Here is a 13,672-nt window from a genome sequence, read left to right on the forward strand (position 1 = left end):
TGCCTTGAAATGAGGCAAACCAGGCCTCGACCTCCCCTCTTTCCCCAGTAGTCCTCCTCTTCCAAATCCTTCTTCCCATCCTATGACCACAGGCTTCCATGTGCACAGTCCCCAGCTGCCCAGAAGGGTCCCTCACTTCCCATCCATCAAGAGCTGCATCAGAATATGTTATGATCCTCTGTGAAGGTCCTCGGTGAAGCAGGGAATTTTCTTTTTTACACAGAAGTAAGGTGTGATAAGTTGACATCCCTACTCAATTTGTAGTCACCCTGAATATGAACTTTTATTTTAAATTCTTTTTTCCTCAAAAGCTACATAGTAGTTTCCTTCATGTAACTTTATATGATTTCTACCAAGAATAACATCTATATGTGAGGTATAATTAGTACCTATTTTTCACACACCAAATAACATTATTTCTTATCAAGAGATGAGCTGATTAACACCTGTTATGGCATTAGCTTTAATATTATTTGTACCAGGTTGGCTCTGGCACATTTAAACTCAATATTAGGTAACACGCAGTTTACTAGCATCTGAGAGAAGTCTCCTAAAATCCAGAGGCACTCATGATGGTAGCCATGTGACAGTTTCACACCCAGGAAGGAAACCCAACAGCTCTGACCAACAACGCGCAGGTCCCCTACTTATGGAAATGGACATTCTCTGTCTCTCCCAACCCTCATGGGTCTTCTCTTTATGGGCAGCCCCAGCAAAGGCAGCCATGTCCTCATACAACAAGGAAGGCCAGCACAAGCCCGGCTCTTCCCTGTCCACACAGACACACTCAGCATTATTGGGCTACATCCTACAACTTGCCACCTTTGTCCACTTTCTCACATTATGACCAAACTCAGGTTCCTCCCAAAGAGGTAAAGACTCTTTCAGACCCAGATTATATTTTGGTCTCCAGGCGCCTTACCTCTTTCACATGGGTGTGAAAGGACACGGACATGTCCAGTAGGATCTTTCGCTGCTCAACACGCCGAACGAAATCTTGAATCCGGTCCTCCAGCTGATGAGCAGCCTGATAAATCTCTTCGGGGTCACATTCCCCAGTCTGAGCCAGCTGTTCTGCTGCTTCTAGTAATTTATCTGCATTGGTGTATGTGTTCTGCACAAGAGAACAGCCCAGAGAAACAGAAGGTAAATGAAAAGCAAACCAGCCAGGCTGGGCACCGTAATACGTAGCAACACAGTCAATGTGTGGTATTTCTGATCGCTTACATGAATCAAACAGAAAAATATGATGGGGAGAGATGATTTCAGGAATTCTACACAGAATTCCTTTCCCACGGTTGTTTTAGATTGTTCAACTTTGAACCCCATGGCAAAACCCTTGTATTGAAGGTAGCGATGGACTATCTGCAGGCAATTGCTGTCTGTCTGGGGGCTCAGAGCTTTCAGATTTTTGCCAAGGTGGAGCCAGGAGATGACCCCCAGCAACAAATGCCTGCTTCGCTTTTTCTTCCAGTTTTATCACCAAGCAGAGATGTTCCAGCCTGTGTCTTTCCATATGATACAATGCTTTATGATAATTCTCGAAGTACAAGTTAAAGGTTAAATTCCAAACAAACATAAGTTGCTGTCCCTTTTCACACATTTCTACTTGTTGGTAATTCTGTGCTCATCTTCCTTCTACTTAAGGCTATATATTTTTTATTTTTCTGTTTTGTTTTCCAGCTTGCATGACAGTCTCGCTCTGTAGCCCAGGCTGGAGTACAGTGGTGTGATCACAGCTCACTGTAGCCCTGACCTCCTGGGCTCAAGCAATCCTCCCACCTTAGCCTTCCAAGTAGCTGGAACCACAGACACGCGCTACCATGCCCAGCTAAATGTTGTATTTTTAGGAGAGACGGGGATTTGCAATGTGGCTCAGACTGGTCTTGAACTCCTGGGCTCAGGTAATCCTCTTGCCTTGGCCTCCCAAAGTACTGGGATTACAGGCGTGAACCACTTTGCCTGGACACATGTTTTGAGACAAAGGAAATTATAACTATAATGGCTCTAAAGTAGCCAGAGTTTTAAAGAGCTCAAAGTGTAAATACATGTCTAAAATACTCCAGAAATCACTTTAATTCCTCATAATCTGAGGCTATAAGTGGGTTCCCCAACAGCAAGGCATGCGAGAGCCGTGATACTGTTAAAGAAAGCTACTGCAGAGGGGTCCGCCGGTGGAGGGGAGCCCTGGGAAAGGCTGGAGAATGTGAGGGCAGGAAAGGAACAGAGCTCAGGCCTTCTAAGAAGGCCCAGAGAGTGAGCTTTTGGTTTCCCTTGAGAAACAAGGTGAATCCGTATCCTTCTCAGAGACATAAGGTGCACAGGGAAGGCGCCTCATCGGTGAGAGTCTGAGCAGGATGTGAGGGATTCCCAGTTGGGAGACTGGTTCCGTCAGCAGAATGGAATGACGCAAGTAAGCCAATACCTGAGGGATAATGGGAGCCGGGTGTCTCCATTTGAGAAAAGGGAGTTATCAAGATAGAAAAGGAGAAAATTTGAGTGAACTTGGCATGGGGCTGGAATTGGAGTTATTTGTGCGAATACATGGTTTTTAACAGACAGATGTGAATGTGCATGTGTACACACACATAGGAGACAGATTTAAAAAGCAACTTTCACCTATGGAACAATTCCTGACTGCTTTCCAGGGCTTCTCTCATCCAGGCCCTCCCCTCCTATGGCTGGCACCTGGGCCTCTGGGCACAAGAGTGGGCACCCCTGTGACCGTGGTCAGCCGTGAGCACCAAGGGCTCTGCTGTGGAGGGTCTGCATGCGCTCTTGCCTACAAAGGTTCTCTGACCATCAGAGGCCGCACTTGCAGGTGGCTTCCTTCCAGGGAAAACGACTTGGAAATCCCTGCTTACTCCCGGCTGAGCATCCCCTTGGAGTCCCTGTGTCTGCATCTCTATCATGGGCACAACAGGGCCTCCATGCTGAATGAAGCTAACAGTGTAGCAAGCTGTACAGAGAACCCAGAGTGCCATAGACACACATTTCTAATGAGCTGAATCCTGTTTTCCTACGATCACCACTACAGCTTCGGAATTGTGAACTTCTCATATTTGATAAGTGGATCTAAAGATGACAGAGCCTCCCAACCGCCAAGTATTACATTTCTGAAAGCCTTCCCACCTCTGTTCCAACAGGTAAAGATATTTTTTAAAATGTCCCAAAGAAACAAGTGCATGATGTGAGGCATGAAACAGCCATCATTTATTTCCCTTTTCATCTTGTGCTTGAAGAACATGAGGCAGCACAAAAGGCGCCAGGGTTGGTGGGGCGTGCGTCAGCACTCATGCCTCTGAAACCCCCAGCCAGGTTTTCCTGGGAATGAGACCTTCCCTGGGTCCTTCTGCAACCAGAGAACAGAGATTTCCTTGTGCTAACATCAACCATACTCATCAGAAATGCTACCATTTTGGTACTTAACACTGTGCCTCACAAAAGCGGCCGGACATGGATACTACCTGATTCCCATTTCACAGGCGAGGAAACCGAGGCACAGAGCGTTGCAGTAACTTGTCCACCAAGTCAGTCGGCAGAGCTGGGATTGTTAAAACAACCGGCACCTAAGCCGCAGTTTCTCACACAAGGAGAGAAACTGAGACACTGGACTAAAGTGGGGAGGATATCAGGTCAGAGAGCGTTTGAGAGTCTGAGAGACTGGGCTTCTCCTGTCCAATCCCTACTATCCTGTTCCCGAGGCATCTCACACTGGACCCGTTTTCTGATCCGTGGTGTGGGGGTCATCCCTGCCATGGGGATTAAAGCGAATAAGGCAAGGCCAGGCCAGGGTGGGGACCTAACTGGTGTCCTCTTTTTTCTTCAGAACTTGGTATGACTCAAGGAGACAAAAAGAGCCACCAGAAGGCAAATGTGCACAAGACCTTGCTCTTCCTGCAATCCTTGGCTGCAGGGCTGTTTCTCATTGAAGATGACCAGAGGCTGTACTTAGAATTCAATGGAAAATAAGGGATTTTGGGATCTTAGAAGAGATAGGAAAAAGAAGGAAAATGAGCATTTGAGGCCTAAATACTTTCATTACATTTGCTTGGTTTAAAAGACAACGAAGTCTGCATACTGAAAACCTCCAAGGTATTTTATTAATACAGAAATGTAATGACAAGAATGATGGGCCAGTACATCTACAGTGCAAATTCAAAGCCCCAGGTAATTTAAATTATCACCTAAAAGGCACACAAATTCCCAGGGATCGTCTTTTCATCCGTCAAGGGAAAACACAGTGTCCCAAGAGACAAGCTCACCGTCCCTGCAACATGTGCACGGCACAGAGTCAGCAGCACCACAAATGCTAACAGCAGACCCAAGAAGTGCTGTGGGTTTCTCCAGACACAGCAAAACACAGACAACTATCTGTGTCTCTCAGCATTTGACCAGACACACACTTCTGTGTGGTGTAGGAGTGGGAGGGTTTTAGCGAGGTGAAGTGGCCCGGGGGTGATACAACTCCAACATCCTCTGGTGCTGCTTTTCAGTGCCGCTGAGGATTGCAGGAAGAGCCAAGTCTCATTATTTTCCACTGGATTCCAAATACAGCCTCTGGCCATCTCTAGTAAGAACTGGTCCTGCAGCTGAAGACTGCAGGAAGAGCAAAGTGGCAGGCGCATTGGCCTTCTAGTGGCTCTTGTCCCGAAATGTAAACACAAGGCTAGTATTCACCAAAAGATCTGAATAATCTGAATGATCGTACTGTTCTGGAGAAAGACAGCACCAGCAGCGCCTGCTGAGCGTCAGGCATTTCTACATGCATTCTCATCACAGCGACTCGGTGAAGGTAGGTGTCAGGCATCACTTTACAGCAAGGAAAACCGAGGCTCCAAGAGATGAAGTTTTCCACTGTCTTGCAATCAGAAAGCAGTGGAATCATATTGGTAAATTTTAGAAGTATTTTTAATAAGGAAAAATAAGCAGATGAGAAGATTTAGTACCCTGTAAATATCACCGATCTAAAGCAAATGCTTGATAGCAAATAATTTACCCTGAATTCTCCACTAGTCATTTATTTTGAAAGATTAGAAACAATACATCTTATATTAGAAACCGAACTTACTGCAAAACAACAGCCTATTTTGTACACATGCATGCTCTAACGGCTGTCACGAATCAGAATTTAGAGCCTGCTACACATGTGGGGATATTCTGTATGTCCACATGTTATGGAAGCAGTTATCCTCCTTGCAAAAGATGAATGAGTTCAGTAATGACCAGGGAGTCACTGGTTTGTTTTTCTTCTAAAAATCGAGAATGAACTCAAGGTCTCCTGCTTTCCTAAATGACCCACTCTTTTATCCGGGAAGACAAGATAATTACGTGGCACATACGAAAAGCTGTTGACAGAAATGGCTTCCTGGATAATAAGTTTGCGACAGGTTACCTCTCTGGAAGGTAATTGGAATCTAGGGGGATAAGCAGAAAAGAGCGAGGGTGGTTTAGGAACTCACATGGCAGGTACTTAGGAAGGACGCCAGGCCAAAGATTTACGAATGAGAGTAAAGAAATCTTCTGTGCTCTCAACCCCAGATGCTTCCTTGAACCTGAGTTTTCTGGGCTTTACTGGCTGTTTTAATCATAACTTTTTAAATCTAAAAAAGGAATATTAACATGAAAGAGTATCTTCCTTTTCTGACAGTCATTTGCAAAAAGCTTCGCATGAAAAGTATTGTTTATTTCTTTTTTGACACTAGCCTATGAAAATGCACGATGGCTCTTCACACCACACATACACATCAATTAGCATGGATTCATTCAACAGGATAGAGCTACTCACAATCACTGCACAAAATTAAGGAATGGACCTTCAAATTAGTCACGAGGCAGTTCTTGACTCTGCAAAACTGCATGCAAAATGGATCCAAGAGCTTCCTGAGGTGACTGCAGCCGTGTCTAAAACAGACTCTGAAGCCCAGGGCCCCTGCAGCTAGGTCTTGTGTCTGCAGAAGTTACACTGTATGACTCGCTTCCACCACGTAAAAATGAGGTTCAAATTCTGGGTTCCTCCTTCTCAGAACACCAGAATTGTTCCATATAATAAATCTACATTTAGGACATTTTTTAATGAATTCAACCGTAACATTTCACCACTTCCTTTGTGAATCTCTGCTGTGTTACTTCATCAAGCCACAACTCACTAGTTTAAAGAAGTTGACTATAAGAAAAATCTTTTTAATAAATTACTGGGTCTATTTTTCAGATCAGAAAGTTACCCGTAGAAAGGTTAAGCGACTCGTCCAAAGTCACACGGCCAGTGCTCAAACCCCACAAAACCCACATTCGGAACACACTGGACTCCCGGCTCCTGTTTCCTAAGCACACACACTTAAAGCAATGCAAACAGGACAAGTAAGGCTTAGCCTACTATTACAGAAACACAAAAGGAACTGTTATTTCCTGACTATAAATTAGAATTTCACGAAGTAGTCAAAAGACACTGGTATAATAAACAAGACAAAAACACCCAAGCCACATTACTGTTCCAAGAACATCACATTTTAGAAAGGGTCAACTGACCAAATCATGTTTCTGCCAAGGCAATGACAATTTCACTCTGAAATCGGAGCATTGACCTCATCTGAGGTGTCAAACGCATCGCACTAATGCTAACTTATCTCAAATGTGGTTAAAACTGTAATCCAAAATCAACCACACGGGTATTTACGGGATAAAATAATGGAAGCCATTGTTGTACCTGTGCCACTTCTTCAAAATCTTCATGACGTTTCTGCAATGCTCTGGCCCGATGAAGAGATTTACCCACACCTGTATGTTTGCTCAGAAATGCTTCTCCGTGGTTCTCGATCCAGTCTAGCACCTACAATGAAATACAGGTACAAATGCCATAAAAACAATGTCCTGCCATGTTCAATGTTTAAGGTTGTCCAATGAAGACCCCTTCTGTTGTCAAAGCTCTGTAAGAAACAAGAAGCAAATGAGAAAAAAAAAACTGGGAAGAAGTAATTGGATACTTATTTAACACACTTGATAATTACAAGCTGATAATTACATCAGCTTTCCCACCAGGCCTTTAATCATCTCTTACATTAAAAGTGTAAATCTTTCCATGTATAAACGTTGCATGCAAAACGATTAAATTAAATCTCAACTTATCTATGCACCACTGAGCCACCAAACTGACTGGGTTTTGTATAAGACAGCGATTAGGAAGTCACACAGGGCCAATTTAAGTTAGCAATTTTACAAGGCTTAAAGCTACACTACTAAGGCAATTCAAGTTTAACTAGAGTCATTTTTTTTCCATCTCTTCTTTAGAAGACTCAAAACACAGTAAGTAAAACCTAACGCTTACATGCCTCAGTCTTGAGCTTGGATAATTTATTCTTTAAGATGCTGCAAAAGCTAAGCATTTCATGAATTTAATTACTTGAAAGTTCTTGCTAGGTGAAATCCACCACACTAAAGAAAAAGTAAAAGCAAAGCAGTACAATCTGATGTTTTAAAGTTCGTAGTTGGAACTGAGTAGTTCATTGGGTCTCATACTTAAATCACAAAACGCTGACAATATCTAACAAACAAGAGTTGGGCCGTGAACAATACGGGTTGGAAATACACAGGTCCACTTTTATGTGGTTTTAAAAAATAAGTACGGTCGGCTTTCTGTACAGAAGGGTTCTGCATCTACAACCAAACGTGGACTGAAACTACAGTATTTGCAGAATGTGAAGCCCACACATACAGAGGGCCAAATGCAGGACTTAGGCATGCATAGATTTTGGTATCTGTGGGCGGTCATACAGACACTGAGGAACAACTGTATTTACGCTACATCAAATGCCCACTTTGTCCTCTTTGATGGATAGGAGATAACTAGCAAAAAACTAAGTCAGTGATGTCTTTAGCTAAAAACTAAAAACTTTAAAAGATTTTAAATATTGAAACATATTTGTTAATACACAGCAATGGTAGTGAAGGCTCACTCATACCTTGCATGTTGTAACTCTGGTGCTGTCTTTGTCCATTCAGTCTGCTCTAACAAAATACCTTAGACTGAGTAATTTATAAACAACAGAAATGTAGGGTTTCATAGTCTGGAGACTATGAAGTCCACGATCAAGGAGCCAGGAGACGCAGTGACTGGTGAGGGCTTGTTCCTCACTGAAGGCACCTTCTGTGTGTCCTCACATGGAGGAAGGGGCAAACGAGCTCTCTCAGGCTTCTTTCATAAGGGCACTAATGCTGTTCACAAGGGTGAGGCCCTCATGGCCTAATTCCCTCCCGGAAGCCCCAACTCTTCTGGAGTATATTTCAACATGAATTTGGCAGGACACAAACATTCAGACGATGCAGATCGAAATCACTTTGGACTAAAGAACAAATGGGCACACGCAGCAAAGACAGTGGTCTAGAGGGCAATCTGGGAAGCCAACCAGCCAAGGCTCTGCTAATAGCAAAATAAAGGGGGCTTAGCTTGTGGTTCCTTGCCCTTGATCAACTGTACTGTGGAGAGATCGGCCACGTTCATAGATATAGAGGGAAAAAAAGCAGCAGCTGGTGAGGATCAGAGCCTGACATGTTCTTCATTGCTCCAAACCACTGACCTTCACACCTAAGGGCCTGGCAGAGGGTCCTTTCTGCTCAAGGTCTAGCAAAGTTAGTATTACAGGTAAATTGCAGACCTTAACAAACCTCTCGAAGTCCTCTGTACAGACCCTTGTAGAACTGGCAGGCACTGAGATCAGAAGTGTGGGAGGTGTGGGGTGGGGGTAGAGGCAGAGTCTGGTCTCATTTCCAGCCCCACTGTACAGAGACACAGAATTTAGCTGTGTGCTCTTGGGCAAGTTCCTTATTCCTTCTCAGCTTCAGGTTCCTTACCTGTCCAGTGGTGATAATGACGGGTAGCGGTGAGCATTCGATGACCTCTATGTCAAACATCTTAATGTCAGTGTGGCAAACGGCATCCCTGCCTATAACGAAAACTCATGGCAAGCTTCCATCTCATTTCAAGCTCCTGATGGCACAGGCTGCACATATTCCATTTTAACTAATGTATTTAGCACATTATTTTAACTAGAGTATTGAGTGCATTGTTTTAACTTGTGTATTCAGCTCGTTGTTTTACCTCATGTATTGAGCGCATTAACTAGTGTATTGAGCACACTGTTTTAACTAGCACAATGGGTGCATTGTTTTAACTAGCGCATTGAGGGTGCATCACTTTAACTCGTGTATTCAGCTCATTGTTTTAACCTGTGTATTGAGCCATTAACTAGTGTATTGCACACATTGTTTTAACTAGCACAATGGGTGCATTGTTTTAACTAGGGCATTGAGTGTGCGTTACTTTAACTCGTGTATTCAGTTCATTGTTTTAACTTGTGTATTGAGCACATTAACTAGTGTATTGAGCACATTGTTTTAACTAGAGTATTGAGTGCATTGTTTTAACTAGTGTATTGAGCACATTGTTTTAATCAGCATATTGAGCTCATTGTTTTAATTTGCGCATTGTTTTAACTGGCGCATTGTTTTAACTAGCGCATTGTTTTAACGTATTGAGTGCACATTACTTTAACTCATGTATTGAGCGCATTGTTTTAACTAGTGTACCAGGGCGCACTTTAACTCGTGGATTGAGCGCATTACTTTAACTAGTGTATTGAGTATATCATTTTAACTCATGTATTTAGTACATTTTTTTTTTCCTTGGGATTAAAAAAAGAGCCCTATAAGGCATTGCTACACTCGCCACCTGATTTCGAGGCAGACAAAGAGCTGCTGAGTTGTTCGTCCCACAGTCTATCATATTTTAAAACACAGGTCCATTCCACTGCTAAAGAAACGGTCTCAAGGACAACTTCTGGACCTCTCAGCCTTGGGAATGGATACATTTAATGGAATGTGCTTCTGGGCATGAGGCCAAACCATGCAAAAGAGAAGTATCAAATATTTCTAGCTTGAAAAGAATGTAGAGGTACAGAAGTGACACCTCTGCTACAGTTCACCTGCCTGTAAGATCTACAGGAGGGCTAAGGAGACTTTTTAAAAACTATATAGTATATTCTGTATATTATTCAACTTATGTAAAGAGAAAAATTAAGTCACCAGTAAGCAGCAAACCTGATGATTACTGGAAAGTCCACAGAGACTTGAAATAAGGGCACAATTTCAAAAAATAAAAGATAAACATTATTTGGTAGAAAGGGCTAGAGGAATCAAAATACAGTATTTTAAAATTAATAGAAATTTGTTTCTGGCCAGGCACAGTGGCTCACACCTGTAATCCCAGCACTTTGGGAGGCCAAGGTGGGCAGATCACCTGAGGTCAGGAGTTTGAGATCAGCCTGGCCAACATGGCAAAACCCTGTCTCTACTAAAAATACAAAATTAGCCGGGCGTGGTGGTGCGCACCTGTAATCCCAGTTACTTGGGAGGCTGAGGCAAGAGAATCGCTTGAACCTGAGAGGCAGAGGTTGCGGTGAGCCGAGATCGTGCCATTGCACTCCAGCCTGGGTGACAAGAGCGAAACTCCGTCTCAACAACAACAACAACAAAAATATAAAAAAGAAAGAAATCTGTTTCCAAGTATTTTAGGAAGTTTTAAGTTGGAAATAAAAGCTGCTATAAACCAACCACTTAGGATTATAATGGGCATTTTTCTTTTACCAGTGATTCCTTCGGACAGAAATATAAATACCAGGTGAAATTGTATTTCCAATAAACATGAAAATAATTCAAAGGAATATGTATAAATTCCAACAATAATTTCCACTTTATTAAAATAATTGCAGACAGCTATGAAACCCAGCTAATATTCAAAACCAAACTCCCCATGAGACTGTTGATTCTAAGTATGGGTAGATTACTCAGATTACCAAGTGATCCTGAGTCAATATACCTGGTCTAAGTAACATTTTAAAGACACGCTTGTGAAATCTTTCTATTTAAAACATACAAAGATAAGCAAATTACAGGCCTTTATCTATCCAGTCCAGCCAGCTGTACCTCCGTCCCCTTCCCAGACAGTGCTGTCATCTATTTACTCTGTGGCCTCAACTCCATTGACAATAAGGTTGGCCTGGGGCTTGCTGCTTCCCTTCCAGATGAGAAAGACAAAAGCTGATCCCTTCCCATGGCTACTCTGCACAGAAGCAGAAGAGCAAAGCTGGAGACCACCACCACCTTCCTCTCTGTTTAGAGGGTGTGGTGTGGGCTCATTCCTCAGTACACCAGTGCCCTCTAATGGACAAAATGACAGTCCCAAGGTCATGGCTGCTCCAGGGTGGACCACCCACACTTGAAACAGCTACCATCGCTCAGCACCTAAGTCGAATGTCAGAAGGCGGAAAGCTGTTCAGAATGTTTAGCTTAACTCCCTGTTTGTAATGAAAAGGAAACCAAGGCCCTAATTGCAAGACTGAACGTGATGGTGGTATGATTATGATCATTTGACTGGCAATCATCTCACCATCTGAGCACCTGCGTGGAAGCAGCCCCTGACCTAAGGCTGTGCGTGTGTTGAGCTATCCATCCTCACAGTGAGCCAGGGGTGGGACGACCCCTATCCTCTTATAGATGAAGACACAGGCAGGGCCCTCCATGACTTTATGGGAAAGCCCGAGTGTGCACTGGAAGCCAGGATGCCTGCCTCAGGGCTCATCCTTCTGTCTACACTGCCTTTGCCTTGACATACAGGTGAGATAAGAAAGGAAAGAGCTCCTCCACTTTTGTTGCAGAATGGTTCAGGCTATTGGGTAAGTAACCTCTCAGGAAATGACGCTGTCACAATGCTCAGCAAAACTGAGTTAGGGTAAATCTGCAAACAGTTACCAATCCTTGATTAGATGCAACAGGAACTGGCCACAGGCCATGCTTCCCCTGAGTCCTGCTGCAGAGTTCTGGCCATCCTGTATCACCTATCTGTAAAATTATTTTCTGTAGTAGGTCCCTACTATCTAATACTCAGTATTTGTGGACTTGTAGAGTATTTATGGATTCCCATTTCTAAGTAATTACTATTTAAAAATTTGTTTAAAAATTTATCTCTCTCTTTCTCTCTGCTATGGTTTGTTTGGCCCCACCAAGTCCCACATTGCAATATGATATCCAGTGTCAGAAGTGGGGCCTAGTGGGAGGTGTTTCAGTCATGGGGGCAGATCCCTCATCAGTGGCCTGGTGCCACCTCAAGGGAGGGAGTGAGTTCTAACTCTTAGTTCCTGCAAGAGCTCATTGTTGAAAAGAGCCCAGCACCTCTCTCCTCTTTCTCTTGCTTCTCTCTCTCCATGTGTTCTGCACATGCAGCTCCGGCTCCCCTGTGCGTTCCACGCTGAGTGGAAGCAGCCTGAGGCCTCCCCGGAAGCACATGCTGGTGCCATGCTTCTTGTACAGCCTGCAGAACCGTGAGCCAAATAAACCTGTTTTCTTTAGAAATGACCCAGCCTCAGGTATTCCTTTATAGCAACACCGACTGAGAAACACATACTAAACCCTCATCAAATAGGAGAGTACTTCAAAGCCTACCTCACAGCAACATACAATGTGAAAACCAACGTAAATGATACTTTTCCTTTAAAATGCAGAGATGTTTATTGCAAATACTTCCTGGAATAGTTTTCTGTCATCGTCATGCATCGTGTCATTGTCATCAGCTCCATTTATTGAATGACTGTTCCACACTCTGCTTGGGAGGGCAATACAGGTCCATGATCTCAACCACAGAAAGCTCTGAAATTCCAAGTATTTTTTCAAAACTTGGTTCTAAAAATTCATCTGTCAATAAAACCTAACCTGAGGGTACTTATAGTCTTTACTGAGTCCTTAATAAGTGCAAGTCCTTGAACATTCAGTTATGGAAACAGCCACACATTTGATTATGGGGGGCTGTCCAGATGCCACTAGAAGTGTTAGTATTATACACTGTGTTACTTTTCTAATCTTTGAGAAATTCTGAATTCTCAATCACAAATAAAGGCTACAAATAAAAAGAGAGCAGACTTTTATCATTATTTCTATTAAGCAAGAAACTGAGGCTCGGGTAAGTAACCTGCCCAAGGAAAGATATTCAAATGGAGGTCTTCTCAACTCCAAGCTCACTACATTCCACTTCAGTTTGTAAATACTGTCTGAAAACCTTTAAAATATTTCTAAAACTAGAGTGCCATCTCTAGAATTGCTACTTGAAAAACTACATAATACATCTGACATAAAGCAACCAAGAACATAAGCTAGTCTGTTTTTACAGGTAATTCTGGATCCAAAATGCACACAGAGAAAACGGACAATCATCTGTCAACTGCAGCCACTGTGGGTAGATTACTCAGATTACCAAGTGATCCTGAGTCAATATACCTGGTCTAAGTAACATTTTAAAGACACACTTGTGAAATCTTTCCATTTAAAACATACAAAGATAAGCAAATTACAGGCCTTTATCTACCCAGTCCAGCCAAGAGACAATACATAATGAATTAGTGTGTTTTCAGTCAAATTAATGAGAACCCCTTCTAAGTCACAGCTTACGCAAGCAAAAATGAAAATAAGCTCCTCTGATTCTACAATCCATTTAAATAATACATAAAACAAATGAAAAGCAAAGGTAAATCTAAAATACTCTGAATTTGTTCTTTTTTATACAAAGTCAGATTTTTTTCCAGTTGCAAAATATAGATTTACTCCCTGCCAGCCCACATTCTCTATAAAA

General features: G+C 42.8%; 1 protein-coding gene across 6 annotated transcripts in view; it reads right to left on the reverse strand.

Moving 5' to 3' along the window:
* LOC105492335 (trio Rho guanine nucleotide exchange factor) overlaps nucleotides 1–13,672 on the reverse strand; it is a 368,213-nt gene that overhangs the window by 170,515 nt on the left and 184,026 nt on the right. For all 6 annotated transcript variants that reach the window (XM_071099091.1, XM_071099090.1, XM_071099092.1 and 3 more), the window contains exons 10-11: nucleotides 6,707–6,829; nucleotides 923–1,114 (exon numbers count right to left, since the gene is read on the reverse strand). In XM_071099091.1, coding sequence (XP_070955192.1) covers nucleotides 923–1,114; nucleotides 6,707–6,829 — 315 coding nt within the window. The remainder of the gene's footprint in view (nucleotides 1–922; nucleotides 1,115–6,706; nucleotides 6,830–13,672) is intronic.

This window comes from Macaca nemestrina, chromosome 6, assembly GCF_043159975.1.
Source record: "Macaca nemestrina isolate mMacNem1 chromosome 6, mMacNem.hap1, whole genome shotgun sequence".
Taxonomy (NCBI): domain Eukaryota; kingdom Metazoa; phylum Chordata; class Mammalia; order Primates; family Cercopithecidae; genus Macaca; species Macaca nemestrina.